The sequence below is a fragment of the Ailuropoda melanoleuca genome, chromosome 15, assembly GCF_002007445.2.
Source record: "Ailuropoda melanoleuca isolate Jingjing chromosome 15, ASM200744v2, whole genome shotgun sequence".
NCBI classification, from domain to species: Eukaryota; Metazoa; Chordata; class Mammalia; order Carnivora; family Ursidae; genus Ailuropoda; species Ailuropoda melanoleuca.
Window position 1 is genome coordinate 86,652,979 of NC_048232.1, and position 18,503 is coordinate 86,671,481.

The 18,503-nt window shown below is 58.5% G+C and overlaps 1 protein-coding gene across 2 annotated transcripts in view; it reads left to right on the plus strand.

Moving 5' to 3' along the window:
- The first annotated feature begins 3,216 nt into the window (after positions 1-3,216).
- The window catches only part of PRR5 (proline rich 5), a 44,925-nt gene continuing 29,638 nt past the window's right edge, over positions 3,217-18,503 (plus strand). The window contains exon 1 of one of the 2 annotated variants that reach the window (XM_019803441.2): positions 3,217-3,404. In XM_019803441.2, coding sequence (XP_019659000.2) covers positions 3,385-3,404 — 20 coding nt within the window. In that variant the 5' untranslated portion in view covers positions 3,217-3,384. Of the gene's footprint in view, positions 3,405-3,439; positions 3,576-18,503 lie in introns of those variants that run through there. The other variant, XM_019803443.2, reaches the window with a different exon arrangement.

Below are 18,503 nucleotides of genomic sequence, written 5' to 3' on the forward strand. Positions count from 1 at the left end.
TCATGCCTTCATTCATTCCCTCGTTCGTTCTCACCGGCCTTCTCCAGGCAGATGGCAGGGGGCGTCCCCATTGAGGCAAAGAGACCCACACAGGAAGGGAAAGGCCACAGGTGCGATCTGAACGGGGAGCTGTAGGGTCAGACTGTGGGGTCCTTGCTGCTCAGGGTCACACAGCAGGGTCAGGATGTCCTACTTTAGGCTCACCCAGAAGCCTTGGGTGGCCCCGGGGTACGTGCCAGAGAAGACCCAGCCATGCCCCAAGTCTGAGTCAGGAGAGACAGATTCGAGTCTTGGACTGCTATGAAGACGTGGGTTTAGTGAAACAAAAAGGTAACTTCCTGGTGACACCATAACCCTCTTTTTGCCTTTTAACCACATCCCTCTTATCTGTCTCAGAACTGAATCTCAGTGGGGGAGCACCGGTGGGATGAGGGCTTTGAGATCTGTGTGTGAGCACAGTTCTGGTGACTCAGGAATCCCTACGCCTGGCACAGGGCTCCGGGCGGCAGGGAAGAGGAGCCAGTCAGGGCCAGAGAGGGGCCATGAAGGCCAGGGACCCCAGAGTCAGGTGCACCTGCTGTGTGTCCGTGGGAAAGTTGCCTCACCTCTCTGAGCTGCGGTTCTGTCATCTGCATTGGGTCGCTTGGACTACGCTCCAGAGATGATTAAAACCATGGGTTGGAATCCCAGCCGGACCTGTCCCCAGCTGTGCAACACTGGCAAGTCCCTAGACCTCTGCGAGCCTCGGTTTCTTCATCTGCAGTGGTGAGAATGGCAAGCACTTAGCGCATAGGGTTGTGGTGAGGGTCTGGTGGCTCCGCGTAAGGCCCTGAGAGGGACAGTCCCCGTGCAAGACTGGAAGAGTGGCGGTGCTGCCCCCTGCCCTTGCCGTCACCGTGCTCTGGGGCGTGGCCTTCCGCTCAGGCTGGCATCGGCCCCGGAGTCACTGTCAGTATTGCTATCAGCGTTAGCGTCGATGCCCACCTCTGGCGTCGCGAGAGGACTCGATGCCTGGCCCCGGGAAGCCTTCAGCTCATGCTTGTGTCTGTCTGTACCCTCCGGGGCGAACAGTGAGGTCACTGACTGTTGACACCCTGGGAAAAGTTGGGGGAGTGCAGCGACCGGACCTTCTGAAAGATTATCGAGAAAATACATGCAGCTCATTTCGACATGGAGGAGTGCTCTCCTCAGCTCTGGGTCCAGGGCGTGGGCTTATCCCCAGAAAGAAGGGGGGCTGCCATTTCCTGAGAACCTACCGTGTGCCTGGTCCTCCCTGCGGACTTCCCCAGGCACTGTCCCACTTACTCCTCCCAGCCAGCGCAGAGGGTGATCGTGGCCATACCCAATTAACAGATAGGCAAGCTGAGGCTCAGAGAGGCCAAGTGGTTGCCTAGAGCCCAACTGGTTGCCCAGAGACCCAGGCAGCAAGGAACAGGGCTGGGGCTCAAACCTAGGGTGTCCAGCGGGAAGTGTGCGTGCGCCCTTTCCAGCCCACCGCGCTACCTGCCTGAAGGTAAGAGAATGTTACCAAAACACCTCGACATCAGAAGCTACCACAGTGGGCTCCTCTGACCCCGGCGGAAGTCTTGTTCATTTTCTGGAAGGTTCTTAAGGTTTTGCTTTCTGTGCCATCAGCTGAACTGGGTAAAAACCTTCTATGTGTTGCCCAGGCAGTTTCTCCAGCTAAACCAGTCTGCCTGGAGCCCAGAGGAGAACCCAGGAGGAAAGACTGGGGGGAGGGAGGACCCAGGGGGAGGGCGGCCCCCATTCAGCACTAGGAGACCCGCATTCTGGTTCTGGTTCAGCGACATACCTTTGAGTCTGAGGGGTTATTCTCCGTGCCTCAGTTTTCAAATCTGTGAAATGGAAATTTCAATTTCTACCCTGCTTGGTTCCCATGACGGGGAGGGGTAAGGCAAAGCTACAAAATAATAGTCAACACATAGGTAGCCTTTGGGATGCACCCAAAGACAGCTTAGAAGTTTACGTATTTGCCCTCATGTAACCCTCCAAGGCCATGGTGTGATCCCATTGTATGAAAGAGGAAGGCAAGGCACAGAGAGGTCAGTCTCTTGTCCAAGGTCACACAGCTTGTTAGTGTTTAGGTCTGATTAAGATGGACTGAAAGCCAGCCATTGAGGCCACGTATTGATGATGATAAACATGATGCCCCTGCTTGATTATTTCCTGTGACAGGGAGCTCACTACCTTATGAGTCCCTAGGACTCTTAGTCTTGGACTTGAGTAGGTGGTGGTGATGGTCCCTGGCACAGTAGGCTCAGCGTGGAGTGGGAAGGCTGGGAGAAGATCCTGAGCTTGGCTTTGGCCGTGCTGGGAGACCCAACTGTGGAGAGGTGGGGAGCTGTGGTCTCCACCCTGTTACAAAGTGGGGGTAAGAACCCCGTGGCACAGGGCTGCTGGGAGGTGTGAACAAGGAGATGTGATGTCAAGTGTCTGGCAGTGGCAGGGGCTTGAAACAAGATGGTTGTTACTACTGCGTGTTGTTGACGCTGTGCTTAGTATTAGTAGTAGTATTAGTAGTAGTATTAGTATTAGTATTAGTATTATTTAGGTCCTGTGTCCCTAGCAAAATTGTGGACCCCTGCCAACAGGGGCCAGGTGCTGTATGTCCCTGGGTCCCACCCTGAGACATGCTCCATATTTATTGATTGGATGCCTGATGTTCAGCTCCCTCCAAAGAGAATGTCCCCATGTGGGTGATGTGCTGGGAGACCCTTCATTTATATAATCTCACCCTGTGCCCCACGAGTGGGTCATCAGCTCCATTTTAGACACAGTCTTAGATAGTGTGATGGGCCTGCCCAAGGTCACACGGTAAGAAGGGGAAAGCCAGGAATACTTCCTGGAGGAGGTGGCATGGCACTGGGTTGGCAGGATGGGACATGTGCCTGAGCCAAAGGGCAGAGGGCTGGTGCTCTTGGCATGCTGAAGAGGAACGTGGGAGCTGTCCACGGGGCAGGGCTGAGCCCAGCCCGCAGCACGCAGCCCAGGGCGGGGCAGAGTATGGGTGAGGCTCAGGGGGCATTTGCTGAGCTGAGCTGCCCCGAAGTCTCAGCGGAACAGTAATTTGCTAGCGGTCTGGGCTCCTGACCCCACCCTGCACCCCACCCAGCCACTTCCTTCTGTCCGGGCAGGAAGGGGTGCTCTGCGGGCTCAGAGGCTGCAGGCACCTTCCTGGGGACTGCTCTGTGAGCAGTGATAAAATATTTATCAGAAACAGCGGCGGCCGGGCTTCCCTGCACAGGGTACAGCCAGGGGCAGCTCCCATCCCTAGACCTGCAGCCTCCCTGAGTCCTGCTGAGTCACGGGGGAGCCCAGTGAGCCACCTGCCTGCGCCCTCCTTGGCCCCTCTGCCCTTTGGCCATGTGGGTGCCTCCTAATGGGTAAGCCATTCAACTGCCCACGGGGCCAGGGCGTCCAGGCAGTTAGTGCTGAGGGCTGCAGAGCTTACCCAGAGGCCAAGGTCACAGGCAGAGGAGGCCAGCAAGCCGGGATCCCCCCTGCACTCACCCCTGCAGGGTCCCACCTCCTTAGTCCTCACGACAGCCAGCAAGGTAGGTAGGTCCTCTTGTACCTCCGTTTACTGGTGGGGATACCAAGGCTCACAGCAGGGGTGTGGCGGGTCGAGTCTCCAGCTGCTAGTGGCTGAGCAGAGATTTGGCCCTCGGCCGTCTGACTCCTGTCCCTGTGAGGCCAAAGTCAGTTCTAGCCCGGAGTCAGGGGCTGGGGTGTCTGTCCGTCCTGAGGCGACCCAGAGCTAGGACTTCGGGTTTGTGCTTTTGATTTTCAGAGTAACAGCAACAACGGAAAAACAGTAGCAGGTGGCTTCTTCCTCCTGCCGTCAGCGGGGGGGAGGAAGAGCAGGGCTTTCGGATTCTTTTGTTCACTCATTCATAAAATATTTTCTGGGTGCACCAGCCATAGGCGAGCATCCGTGGCCCCGTGGACCCAGGGGGAACACTGATGCCACAGTGGGGGGAGCCCACGGAACTGTCAGGACTGGGTTCAGCGCCCGGGCCCACTCACCGCGTACTGACGGGTTGAGTGAGCTCTGAAGGCCGCTCTGCCTCTCTGAGCCTTGGTCTCCAGGTTGTGACTTGGAGATAAACTGAGCTTTCTCGAGAGAAGATCACACCTGTGTCCTTGTTCTCTGTCACCTCTGCAGACCAGCCTGCTGGGCATTCATTAGCCTTTGGACGGGTTCTGGTTTCCAGAGAGGCCCCAGCAGGCTTTATGGTCAGCTCTCCCAGGGAGGAACCAGAGTTGGTGCCCAGGGGGCTTGCAGATCTGCTGGGCTCAGCAGCGGCTTCTCCCAAGGGGCTCCGAGTTCGGAAGGCAGGCTCGGGTCCTGGAGCCGCACTGGCCGCCAGCAGCTGTAAGAGGGAGCCAGGTCCCATGCAAGCTGTTGATGGGGTACCTGTGGGTGGCCGGGGGTCATCTCCAACCCTCCCAGCCCCTGACCCCATGCTGGATCAGAGCCACTGTTGCCCCTCACCGCCTGCCCATGCACACAGGGCATCTCGCCCGCCTATTTGTTCTCTACCGTTCCCTCCTCTCGGCCTCGCCGTGGTTTCCTCTGCCTGGAACTCTTCCTGTCCTTCTTCACTGGGGGCTTCTGTTGGTTCTTCAAGGCCCCTGCTGGAAGGTGCCCTCCTCCTCCAGGAAGCCTTCTCAGTTGCCCTGTGTCCAACCAGGCAAGATGAGGTGGCCCCTGGAGTCTTTGCTCAGGTATTCGGGGCAGCACTTAGCACCCTGTGCTCATCTGTTCCCTGTCTCTTTCCCTCCAAAGCCTCCAAGGTGGGGCTCTGCCTGATTGATCTCTGGGTTCCCGGGCTCAGCCTGGGGCTGGCATAGACAGAACCCCAGGAGTGTCTATGAATGAACAAGTGAGCAAGCAAGCAAGTGACATCCAGGACCACAGCGGAGTTTTAGAAACACGTGGTAAGGGACAGGAGTAAAGCTAGAAGGTGTGCTCTGTGTGGAAACTCACTGTCTTTCTGGAATAGTCTCTGGGGACGCCGTGTACCTGACCTTCAAAGACAATGGACATTCAGCTGGACAGGAAGGATTCCTGGGGCCCGAGAGAGACCGGCGGGCGGGTGCTTGTTGCAGAGCCCTGGGGGTCAGGAGGGCTGGCCTCCCGGCCTGGGAGCTGTGTGACCGTGAGCAACTCATCCCATCTGTCCGGCCTCACGTCCATCCTGCGAACCCAGCCTTTACTAGTCAGAGGGAAGCAGGCAGGTGGCAGGGCGTGTTCACGGGTGTTCATTCAGTAACTGCACGTGTGTCGAGAGGCATGTGTTCAACTCTGGGAGGCAGTTGCCACAGAGACACAGCTCCTGCCTGCTGGGTCTAGCCCTCCATCGGACTGGCCTGACGCAGTCCGATGAGGGAGGCTGATGGGACACAGGCCCAGACTGTGATGGAGCTGTCACAAAGGGAAGCCCAGGGGAGGCCCCGGCGCAGCCATCAGCCTTGGGGAGCTGGCACCTTGCTGGCGGCTGGGTTTGCTAGGAAAGCAGGTGTGCTAGGCCAGTGGATGCTGCATGGCTGCAGCCCTGGAGGAGGGTGAGGTAGGGTGCTAAGGCCCTGAAGGAGAGGGCTGGAGGGGGTCCTGAGTGATGCGGGGGACGGGGGCGGGGGGCGTGCCACGAGAGCTGCCTCCCCCGAGCCCTGAGCACTCCACCCCGGCCGGTGGAGGCACTCTGCACAAAGGAGCCCCTGAGATCCTTGCCCCGACCTTGCGAGGCAGGCACTGCTATGTCCCCATCTCACAGAATGGGGAAATTGAGGCCAAGTCACAGTAAGTGACAGAGCTGTGCTTTGAATCCAGGTCTGTTTGTCTCCAGAGCCCACCTGGGAATATCCGGCCTTTCCTGCAGCCCCTGCCCCTCCTGGAGCCTCCAGGGCTCCTGCCGGGCGCTCTGCAGAGAGGGGATCAGCAGCTGAAGTCATACAGCATGAGTACGTCGTAAAGCTCACCACCTCGAGTCCTCCCTGGGGCTCGTTCTGCTGTCTGTGGTCAGAGCATCGCCCGGGGTGGCTGGTTAGGGGACGAGGTACAGCACAGGAGGCACCCTGGGGACAGGTGAACCCCCAGAAATGGGAAATGAGTGTGATGTCACAAGGTCCACCAGAAAGAGCTCCGAGCAGCCGTGGGCGCCTGCCACTGACGTCTGCCCACCAAGTCACGGAGGGGGCGGGCCCAGTGCAGGTGAGCCTTCCTCTGCGTTCCCCGAAGGTGCAGAGAACCAGCCAGTGAAGGGAAAGGCCTCTTCTGTGCTGACAGTCCAGGCTGGGGGCCATTGTCTCAGTCTGTCAGCCCCAAGGCCAGGAGTCCAGGAGACTACAGGCCCTGGTGTTGGGGGGTTGCTGAGAATGTCCCTGAGGCAGGTGAGTTTCTTCCCTGCATGTATGCTAACAGGCACCGTAGGCCCCGGGTGGGCAAGAAGGGAGGAGGGAGGAGGAAGAGGCCTGCCCAAGCCCCAGCCAGGGCTCACCATCCTTCCCTTGCTTCACTGGAGAGAGTGAGGGTCCCCTTCCCCCTTTTTCAGCTGGACAGGCAAGGTAGGGGTGGACTGGGCCCACCGGGTGTGGCCTAGGATGCTGGACGCCCAGTGCAGGCTTCCGTCCCCTGTGGATAAAATGGGGACTACTCCCTCCCCCCCAACATTGACTCTTCCTCCCAGAGCAGTTATGATGGCCAAGTAGACACCAAGGCTGGCACGGGGTAAAAGATTTGGCCAAGGTCGGATCCAAATCCAGCACTTAGCTCAGGGCCTGGCACATGCTAGGTTCTCAAGAAATACTCACTGAATGAAAAGGAGGGAAGTATACACAGCCTCTGGCCCTTCCCTCACAGCCCTGGGTCCCCAGTGAAGGGGCTGCTAGCAGCCTGCCCACCTGGGACTGTTGTGAGTGAGTGCTAAGTGGTACTTAAGACCGCGGGAGCCAGCCAAGGAAAGAGTCAGGAACATGTCCTTAATAGTGAGGGATCTCACTCTCAACCTCCAAGCGGCCTGGGCGGTGCTGTCCTCCACATGCAGGTGCATACGCACTGTGGTGGGACTCGTGGAGAAGACATTGCTGAGTGAGGGCACCCTGGACAGGGTTTTGCAGGATGAATAGGAGTTGGCTGACCAGGCTGGGCTTAGAGGAAAGTCTTCCCAGATAGTGTGAAGAAGGGCAGGCATGTGGACATGAACCAGGCCTGGCCTCAAGGACAGCAGCTTTCTCCAGGATGTTGTCCTCCACTTTCATTCATCTGGGAGGCCTCAGGGAGGCTCTTGACTCCCCTCCCTCTCCCCTCAGACATCCCCAGAGCTGACAGCCCGGGCTACCTGCGAGAGGCTGGGAGCTTACCACCTCATCCTCTGGTCTCGTGCCTATGGCGAAGCCCTAGAGACCCCTTCCTGTCACCTGCCCCTCTGGTAGGGGGAAATCGCTGTGGGTTGAGTCAGTACAGGGGAGCAGGGGAGCTTACAGGTGCTGCGAGGCGCCTCGCAGCCTCGGTTCCTGGGCAGAGATATCTTAGCTCCATCCCCACCTTATCCGCCACCCACTCTGGGAACCACAGAGAAAAAGCCAAAGCCTTGTTATGCAACACCAGAAAGCACCAAAAAGACCTAAACAAGGGACTCCAGGGGACCGGGCTGGGTGTCTGAGCAAGGCCGTCCTCCCATGCCCAGGACCCAGAGAAGGGCTCAGGGAGAGCAGGTGGTGGGACGCCATGTCCGCCTCCAGGTCCTGGCTCTGGCCCCTGTCACCCTGGGGTGACCCGTGGACCCACAGGGTTCCCTCTCTGATTGTGCCAGGCAAGTCATCTGGCTGTAGCCCAGAACCCCACCCAGCCCAGGAGCACACCCCTCCAGCCATTGCAGTCCAAGCAGATGAAATGGGTGACAGTAACAGGGACCTGGGCATGCCAGTGAAAGATGGGGAGAGCCCAAGCTCCTGCCATTCCGGAGCAGCCTGGTTTCCAGGCTCAAAGGACTCAGCAGATGAGCAGTGGGGACCAGGGCTGGGGTGACTGCATCATGCCCTTGGGGCCCCAGAGAGCCTGGACTGGAGGCCAGATGGCTGACCTTGCCCACAGACAAGGGGTTCCCAAACTGATGCAGGTCCAGGAGGGCTGGGGTCAGAGGGGCAAGCTGGGGACAGGCCCCGGCACTTTTTGGCTAAGCGAGCCCCATGTGACCCCCACCGCAGTGCTCACAGAGCCCGAGCTATGGGCCCGGCTTCATCTCAGCATCCCAGTGGGAGGGGGCCCCACGTTGCTGGGTGAGGTCACCCTGGGCAGGGTTTTGCCGGATGAACAGGAGTTGACCGATCAAACCAAAAGGCCCCCATACCTCATTTCACATATATGGCCCCTTCCACCATCACCACGACCCTGTGAGGTCCTCTCATCATCCCCCACGTGACATGTGCAAGTTCTCATACTGGTGATGGTGGTACCAGGTGGGAGACTCAAAACAGCAGAACCTGAGGGCCGGCTGGGCTTGCGGGGAGGGGAGCAGAGCTAGCCCGTGGCCTCGAGAGATCTGAACCCCAGGCAGTGGCCTTTCTGAAACCTTCACGCATCCCAAGGCCCGCAGCATGGTGCACACTCTCCCCCCAGCCTCCACATCCCCTGCCTGGTGGGCCTCTCACCCTTCACACGCCCTGTAGGTCTGGTCCGTCCCTGGAATGCCCGTCACCCTCACCTGGCTTCACTCCAAGCCCAGCTCTTAGGGTTCTGGGGACACGGGACAATCCTGGAGGGGGACCCTGTCTGTGTGAGCTCCAGCTGTGACCCCGCATCGGGCAGGTCAGGGGACATCAGGTGCAGTGGGTGAAGGGCACAGGAGGGAGGCCCAAGGGTCACCTCCTGACTGCCTGCATGGCCTTGCGTTTTCCGCTCCAGAGCCTCTCCCAGGGGGCTGCTGGGAGATTACATGGGGCAGGTGGAGTTGCTGAGCAGAAGGCCTGCCCCTGCTGAGGGCACGGCCCACCTGGCCCTGCTGAGGTAGGTTGTATTTCCAGGCTTGCTTAAGATGTCCCAGCTGCTGAGGGCTCTTCAGGACTCCCCAAGGCAATCTCTGTCCTCCACCCACTGCCCCCTCCGCCACTGCCCTCCCGTGACTCGCCAGGGAAGGGGGAACAGGCGGCCTCTGGGCACAGGCTCTGGCACCCAGTAGGTGGGCTCAGACCCCAGCCTTTTCCTTACCTGGGGCGCCCGGGGCCGGCCAGCACTCTCTGAACTGCGGCCTCCTCGCCAGGAGACGGAGCGGGCATTCTGACCGGTAGGGCGGCCCCACGAGGGCGGGAGGTGGGTGCCCAGCACCCAGTAGGACCTCAGCGTCTGCTCCTTTTCCCCACACTTTAGGACAGTCCTGCCTGTGGGTGACCTGTGTGCCCCCCTTGACCGCCTGAGGTCCCGGTCTCCCCATCTATAAAATGGACAGCTGGGCTCTACGTGAATTCCTGGAGCCCTTTGGCCGGGGCTTCCTGTGGGGAAACAGCAGAGTGAGGAGGGCCTGGGGACACAGTGTCAGAGCAGGGTGGCCCGGCACCCTTCCCTGGGGAGCCCGACTCTCATTTCCTCCTGCTTCTACGGTGTTGAAATGGCCGATTTTGTAGGAAAGGAGGCCCAGGGGGTTTTGGTAAATGCTTTTCTCAGACACTCTTTGTCAGTTCCCAAACTTTAACTGTGTTCAGGGACGAGGGCAGCGTAGGAGCCGTAGACACAGGTGTGTGAGGGGGGAGAGTGTAGGAGGGACCCCTTCCCCCCCAGACACCTCTGAGAATAGGATCCTGAGTCTCTCGCTCCCCCTCCCTGCCCCCTCCGGCCCTGGGAAGGGAGTCAGATTGTGGCGGCTGTTCCGTGGGCTACCCCGGGAAACGGCCCACTGCTCCCCCAGCCTGTGTGCCCGCAGGAACATCGCTTCGCCTCCCACAGCTTCACCAGCCTATCTGCGCAGTAGGACTCGTGATTCCTGCATCAGAGGGGATTGCGATGATGTGATTGTGTGTGGACCTCCTCGGGCCTGTGCTTGGCTGTTAGAAAAATGTTCATGAAGTCACACCCGTGGGGTGGCATTGCTATAAGATTATCAAGATTCACCTGGATTGAAAAATACGTAAAGAAAGCATGCCAGGAGGTCCACTATTCCTGTGAGATATGGACTGATTTTTGACTCTGAGCTTCCTAGCAACAAGAGCAAAGAGAAAAAGAGGGTCACTGGCTAGGTGTGAAGCCCCTTAAGATGAAAGCCCAGGTTTTCCTGCTAAGGACACCCGAGGGATGGCCCTCCTAGGGGCCCGCACGAAGGGGTCCCTGTGCAATGTGCTGAGCCGCATCCTCGGTGTTCTTGCGGTCTGGCTAGATCCAAGGACCTGGTGTCTGGAACAAGGTCCCCAGGCTCCTGTAACTGCAGAGGAGAGGGAGAGGGGCGTCCTCAGGGGGCCTGCGAGAGGGACCCAGTGAGGTCCCGTAACCTCGAGATGACTGAAGTGTCCCGGGTCATCGTCAAAATCCACAAGCGTTTCATCTTCATCTGTTAACAGAGCCACGTGCATTCAAGTACAAAAATAACATTTTCCCTCCTCCAAATGTGTCCCCTTGTGCCCACCTAGCCAGGCGCCCAGTAAGCTGGGACCACCGAGCCCCAGGCCCACGCCCAGGACGCTGGCTTCCCAGTAGACGGCCGGCTTTTATAATACTGTGCTCTGCTCTTGTTTTCTTGTATGCCTTTGACTGTGTTAAGCAAATTCACTTAACAGTCTCTCTCCAGTAGTTTCTTGGCTCAAGTTCTTGGGAGTTTTGTCCTGATAGCTATAGTGTGTGCCTCCTTCCCTCCTGGTGGCCTGTTTCCTTGGGCACTGTGTCCTTGAGATCATGAGTTTGTTTCCAGCCAGGGGTTATCTGTGGAGGCCTGGCCTGGCTTGGGGGCCTGCCCCTCCAAGACACCTTTAGGATGGCTCGGGCCGGCAGCCCCAGGCTATCAGCAGTCCGGTCAAGCCGCGTCCTCACAGGTTCCAGGAGACGTGCCTGTGTTTTCGACTCCCTTGAGCTCAGGTAGACACACACCAGTTTTCTTAGTCATCTGTCTTTGCCAGGGGGCAGATCTCTTTCTCGGTTACCCATTTATTAGAGGCACAGCCCCTCGAGAGCCCTGGCTTTGTGTGAGGAGCTCAGTTGCCTCTCCCACCAACGCGTTTGCTCAGTGTTTTCCCTCCTGATTGCTGTTTTTACCCTTCGTCTCAACACCCCAGCTTTTAGTGCATAGCCTTTTCCAGGAATTTTACTGTTATGCTGATGACAGCACAGTGAGCGGAGGGTAAGACTGAAGAATACAGCCATGGGAGCCAGACTGCCTGGGCTTGGATCCCAGCTCGACCAGCACGGGTGTGCTCCGTTTCCTCATCTGTGGAATGGGCACAGCAATGACTGAGGCTGCTGGAAGTGCTAGAGGGCTTTATCCACTAAGGCACAGAGAATGTCCCTCCGCTTGGAATGATTGCGTCTTTCAAGCACTCTTCGGGCCTTCAGTAAAATCAATACTAAATACGAGCTAAGTGTAGGAATAAGACAATCTGAATGATAATATGAGTTTATCATTTTGGCTCCTGGTGATTTTCTTCACTTTCTTACAAGCGCATACAAATGTTATGCATTTAGATGTATCATTTTTTTTATCCAGCCTTTCTAGGAGATATGCGTAGGGAGAGAGCTTTCAGGTTGTGTCATTCTTTAAATCGTCCAGCCTCTTGACCTTCGAGTGGTCAATGCAGAAGATTCCTCATGCCCCCAGCGGTGACTGCTTCTTACAGAGGATTTCCAGACTCTGCAAAGTACCTGTCCCCAAGGCTCCTACTAAATTTCAGGCCATCCTGGGAGTCCGATGGACTCCGGCTTAGTCACAGGCCAGCTCTGTGACTCAGCTTCCCCCCGGTGCAAATCCGCCATCGCTTATCTGAGACCCTCAGGGCCAGATGTGACTTGGGAACTCCTGCTGGATTTTGGAATGATGATTCAACCTGTGGACAACCGGCTGGAGACACCAGGGCGGCGTCCTGGGGACCCTGTCTATACCAGATCTACACTGAGAGGGGTGGAAAAGGACTCTAACTAGCTTCACATCAGGGCGGATCCAGATTTTGTGGCCAGACTCTGCAAAAACTTGAGTTTTCAGGGCTTTCGCCTTTTCTAGGTGCAGACAGGGATCTGCAGCGGGGGAGAGAAACTAGCCTCAGCTCCCCCTGCAGCAAGCAGAAGTGGAGGTTTACAGCCAGGGAGCAGGGCCAGGGTCACTGGGTGGGGAGGAAACCTGTGGGGTAAGGGGCACTCTTGTAACCGATTCTAGGGAATTCTTGCTGAAGGCGGGCCAGGGTGATAAGATACGGAGGGTGGGGGGTTGGGCTAAGCTGACCCAGCAGGATTCCTGCTCAGACTGGATCCTGCATGGACGGAAGGGAAGCCCAAGGTCGGTCCAGCGACCTCGGCTCTGAGCAGCCTGAGCAAAGTCTGGTCAAGAAGGAGGGTCTTTGTCCGTGTCTACCAGGCACTTACCTCGCACCTCTGCACGCCGCAGCCACAGCCTCCGCAAGCGCCCAGTCTGATAGAGGAGGCAGTGCCGGTCAGAGGGAGGACGTCCGGGGGGTTATTGGCTTAGTTAGGTCTGGAGGAGAAAGGCCTGCGTCTCCAGGGTGGGGGCAGCTGGTGATAACGGCTCATATGGAGGAGCGCCCACTGTGTGCCTGGCCCGTTCTGTATCTGTGGACAGACTGTCAGCCTTGGGAATCACCCAGGGAGGAGGGTGTTATTATGGTTCTCCTTTTACAGCTGGGGAAACGAGGCACCGTTAAACAGAAGTCGTCAGCCCGAGGTGGACTGCTGTTCACCGGTGAAGCCCCAGCCCATGCCCTGAATCCAGACACTCTGCCCCCTTAGTATTATTATTATCATCAATATCCCTGGAGAAGAAATTAGTTCGAGGAGAGGGAGGACGGGTGTCCCACGTGGAGGGCAGTGCCTGGAGAAAGGCCCAGGGGTGGGAAGCAGGCAGAAAAGTCTGGAGAACAAGCAGTCACTCTGTCTTCTGCTTGGAGGTTGGTGACAGAGAGGGGCCTGGGCAGTAATGGAAGGAATGGAAGGAATGGAAACTTGTGCCCAGATTGTGGAGGGCCTGGGACACCAAGCTCGAAATGTGGAAATCTTGCAGGCAGAGGGCTTCCTCTGAGCCAGGGGGCCCATCACATCTGGGTAGCACATGAGTGTGCTGTTGGCAAGGTGGATCCCCCAGAGGCTGCGTCTGGGGCAGGGAGGAGTCCTGAGCCTGTAGGGGCTTGAGGGCCCAGAGGGGCGGGCGTGCTGCAAGCACAGGCCTGGGACCTGTGCTTGTGGGCCCAGCAGGGGCTGGGAGGAGGGCAGGGGAGCAGTACCTGCCCAGACTTCAGGTGGGGAAGGGCCTGGCCTCCAGGCAGATGAATTCCGTCCACAGTCCACCATGCTGGAAGCGAGGGACTGGAGTGGGCACCCCAGTGTCCACCCTGGCCCTGCCCTTCACCGGCCTGTGACCCCGTGGGTGACACCAGGATCTGGGACCTCAGGGTCCACCTATAGTGGGGAATGAGGCTGCCCAGTGGGCAGGGGTATGGTGGGGTTATGTGGGCGAGGCACTCAGGAAGGGGCACCTCCCACCCGTATAGGGAGATGGAACCCACCCCCACCCCCCAACCCTTCCAGTGAATCTCAGCACTACTTTCCCCTTCATTAAATTCGTCCCTCGTGGACTTTTCACCACATTCTTGCAGGAGCGGGGGGGGGGTGGCTCATGGAACAGCAATTCCCCCCGCTGGCTGGCTGGACACCCCCTCCCCCGGGAGCAGAGCCCTGCACTTGGCAGAGTCCGGACAACCCAGCGCCACCTCCTTCCTGGGCTCTTCGGGCTTTATTTATGAAGCCAAGAACGCAGGCCAAGCTGGAATGCCAGCGCTTTCTGCATACCCTGCTGAATCAGAATGCCCCCTGGGACCTGCCTGGAGGGGCCATTAATGAGGGGTCACGAAGGAGCAATGAGTGACAGAGCACTTCCTCAGGCCCCCAGTCCTACGCCAAGCCTTCCTGTCCTCTCGGGCTCCCCTTCTAGGTCTTTGTGTTATCAGTGTGAGTTCTGATATCCCAAGTGGTTATTCTTTCCAAGGATTCTTCTAAGAAAAGGCTGCCAGCCAAGGAGGAGCCTGAGGGAGAAATAAAGCTGTCCACCGCACCCCCCCATCTCCTGGGGTTTGTGCGTTCCTACTGGAGAAAGCAGGGGTAAGGGAACGAAGGTGTCTCCAGTTGGCTGGCATTGGGGCCCGACCTGTCCGTGTTTGGATGTCGTAGGGTTCCCGGATGCAGAGTTCAAAGCCAGGGCCTGGGGGCGTGCAGACCCTGTGGGGGGGGGGAGGGGGGAAGGTGATGTGGTCATGTCTTATGTCTGCCTTAACAAAGGATCGCAATTTCTGGAGGGCTTGCAACAGAAATTCATTCTCTTGCAGTGCTGGAGGCCCGAAGTCTGAAATCAAGGTGTCGGCAGGGCTAAGACTCCTTCCTTGTCCCTTCCAGCTTCTGGCGGCTGCCAGCCATTTCATGGCACTCTTTGGCTTCTGGCCACCTCACAGACATCCGCCTGTCTTCACACGGCTGTCCTCCCTGTGTCTCTATCTCCGTGTCTTCACAGGGTTTTCTTATAAGGACATCAGTCATGGCATATAGGGTCCGCCCTCCTCCAGTATGACCTCATCTCAACCTGGTCACATCTCCAGAGACCCTATGTCCAAACGAGGTCACGTGCACAGAGACCAGGAGTTAGCACTTCAACATGGCTTTTTGGGGGACACAACTCTACCCACATCAGGAGAGCAGCTGGATACCCCCCAGACTCAGTCCGGCAGGTAGATTGCTGTGTCTGTATCCACATCGAGTTTGCCGGGCTGGATGGGGCAGGCGGGGTCGTTCTCCCCGGGGGAGGCTGGGAGGGATGGGCACCTGTGTGGCAGTGGCCCCCAGCTCTCCCGACCCTGCCTGCTGCCCGCCTTGCCTCTAGACATGATGTTGATGACGTGCGAGAAACAGCGGTGGCTGCTGTTCATTTTGGGCCTGCTCTGTGCTGGGCGCCCGGCCGACACACGCCACCTCATTAGCAAAGGAGGTCATTGAACGCACCATCATGGAGCCTGGGCAGCCTGGGTTTGAATCCTGCCCTGGCTGTGTGGCCTTGGACCAGTCATTTAACCTTTGGGGTCCCCAGCTGGCTTCCCTATAAACGAGGATGATGCGGGCAACTTCCTCTGTATGGAATTGCTCTGGAAAGTCAGGGTGGGTGCGGTAACAGACCGGCCCCTAGTGAGTACTCTCCAAGCATGGTCTGCAGCCGCCACTCATGATGCCCTCCCGCTCCTGTTGGCAGGCCCGTGGTTCTGTCTCCCCATCCCATTCAACAGAGGAGACAAGGTGCCAGGAGGTTAAGAGGCGGGCAGGGGAGGTGGCCCAGTGGGGAGCAGCCCCAGTTTTGGGGGGCCATGAAGCCTGGAGCCTCTGCTGTGCCCCACTCCTGCTCTGCCTTTACCCTCTCTGTGCCGCAGGCACCTTTTTATAGACCGGAATCGGGGTTATCCAACACCTGCCCGGAAAGGGCCTGGGAGGCTGGTTGTTCAAGACCTCATTTACAGATGGGCAAGTACGGTTTGGAAAGAGGGTCGTGTGACTGCAGGTGTGGGGTTATCGTGTCGGAGACAAGGGACCTGTGCTGCTCGGAACCTCCTCACCCGCCCCTAGAACTGAATCCAGAGCAAGTGGAGGAGTGTTCTGAGAACAGAGGCCGAGACCACCAGCTTGGGGAAGAGCTCAGGATGGGGTCCTGGTGGCAGTGCGATGGGGCTGGGGGCTCAGCTGGTAGAGAGAAGACTGGAGGGGCCCATGAAGATGTTAGGAGGTGTTGGACGGGACGGGAGCTCACTCCATGATGGCAGAGACCCTGTTCTTCTTGTCCCCCACTGTATCCACAACACCTACAACAGTGCCTGGCCTGTAGTGGTGTTCAGTAAACCTGTCTGCAGTGTTTGTTAAAGCACTAGGGAGGCAGACTTTGCCTCACCAGCAGTCCACTGTCCCAGCTCCAGTACTTCGTAGCTGACAACCCTTGAGCAAGCAACTTAACCCCACTCAGCCTCAGTTTCCGCATCTGTGAAATGGGAGTAATGCTAGTTGAGCCTGGCTCTGAGGCCACCGGAGGGACATTTCCTCCAGAGCAGCTCGAGAGTGGGATCCACCCGCCCCAGGCTTGGCGAGCGGGAGTCTCTGTGAGGTCCCGCATTCATGGAAGATGACAGGTGTCACTTCCAATGCCCATCCAACCTGGGATGGTGAGCAGCTGTCCAACCTCGGGACAGTCACTGAGAACAGCTCATTGCAAAGCCTTCAGAGATGACCAACCGAATCATGGGGGATGCTGGACTCCCCCAGCATCACAGCTCCGACTCGGGAATCTCTGCTGTGCCCCCCTAACCGGCAGCCGTTACAGGCCATTGGCCTACAACCTCACCCCCTCGCGGGGCAGGCTTGTGGCCATCCCTGTTCAGCCTGGAGGAGGGAGGAATAATCCGGGCACCCCTCCCATGGCAGTGGCTCCCTGTGCCCGGCACACTGCTAAGCCCCACCCTGGGTGTCCAAGACCCCAGGGTGCCGGAGGCACTTTCCCAGCCCGCTTTGGGGGAAGCACCAGGCTTCGCCACCAGGGGGCAGAAGTGCCCCCCAGAGCGGGCAGTGCCTGGAAGCGGGCAAGGCATGGGCCGGCTGAGGACAGCGCTAGTGACAGTGACAGAGCTGGCGGCTGTCCACCCTTTATCCCCCAAGCTGGCCTAGCCCCAGCTTCTGTTCTGCCACTTGCTGACTGTGACTTCGGGCATGTGCCTCGCCGCCCCCCCACCCCAACCTAGATGAGCCTGGAGGACACAGGACAGCTACAGCGGCCGCCCCCGCACCCTGCTTCCCTGCCGCTCCCTGAGCCCCCTTTGGGCCCGGCCGCTTCGGGGTGGGCTGGCTCCCTGCTTTGGGTGGTATACAGACACTGGCTGGTGTCCCGGAGCTCCAGAACTCTCCCTGGTGAACTCAAAGTCTGGAGGCCTGGGTTGCAGAACTGTCCGTCCCAGGCATCAGGCTGCCCACCTGGGAAGTGAGGCGCTGAGCCAGGCTCAGGGGTTTGCAGACCCCAGGGGACCATGAGAGTCCCCTCAGATGCTCGTTAGTAATCCCCAGGCCCTGCCCCCACAGGTCCTGACTGAGGTTCCCAGCAGGCACTGGGACGGGCATTTTGAACAAACCCCAGGGCGCTTTCTGATGCAAAGTCTCAGTGCCAGGAGCCCATGGACAGGGGCCAGGTCCATTCTGCAGGTCATTGCCGGTCCTGGTGCTTTCCCCGTGAAGACGAAACCTCTGGGCCAGCCCCTCGGCATAGTCATATCACAGGCATCAAGACACCTGGATCGCCATCTCTGGCTACATCTGTGGGGAGCACGTGGCCTCTAAAGGGCTCTATGGTTCTTATTTCCCCCGTCCTTCAAACTCACCCGTGGAGGCTTGGGGCAGGGGAGCGGTGGCAGGCAGGGCTCCAAACCCTCAATCCCGTCCATGTTACAGATGGGCAAACTGAGGCCCTAGGAATCACCTGACTTGGTGGCAGGGCTGGTGGACCCCAGCTCTGGGTACTCAATCGGGGACTCTCTCTCCCGTCCTGGGGTCCCTCTTGGTGACCAGGGCCCTATACCAACTCCGGACACCCCACTGGTGGGTGGGAGGGCGGACTAAAGCTTCGGTCCTGGGGGAGGAAAGGGCTTGGTTGGGGCCTTCTGGCCTGGCACAGATCCAGAGCAGTTTCGGGGACTGGGACCCCAGTCTCCCGATCCCTTTGACAGAGGGCATTTTCTTCCCAAGTCTTGGCGCGGATGGGCCCTGCCCAGGGCCGCCTTTGCAATACAGTCGCTCAATCCCCAACCCCTTATCAGGCCTGGAAGGGCCCATAAATGAGTGGAGGGCCTGGTGGGCGCCCAGAGCCCCTCTGTCTGCCCGTGGGGGCAGCAGCTCAGCAAGGGCTGTCACGTGGGGCCGCAGGCCCAGGAGGCCTGATCATCTGATGCTTCCCGGGAAGCCAGAAATCAGGGTTTCTATGTCAATCTCTCCATTGTAAACCCTTGGCTGCTTACAGTTTTTGTTTTTTGTTTTTTTCCCCACGCTGCAGGCTGTGCGGAACACATTTAGGGGCTTGACTTGGTTTGTGGCCGCCCCGTTGTCGCCTGCTCTGGGGGATCAGGACGGCCTGGTCTCCTTCTGGCCTCTGCGTCAGATTCCAGCCCTGGGCGTTCCTGCTCCCCTGGGCTGTCGAGCCCCACCCCCATATCCCTATACCCCTTGCTGCCTGTCACCTGCCCAAACACACGGCAGCAGCACCTTCATCTGAGTC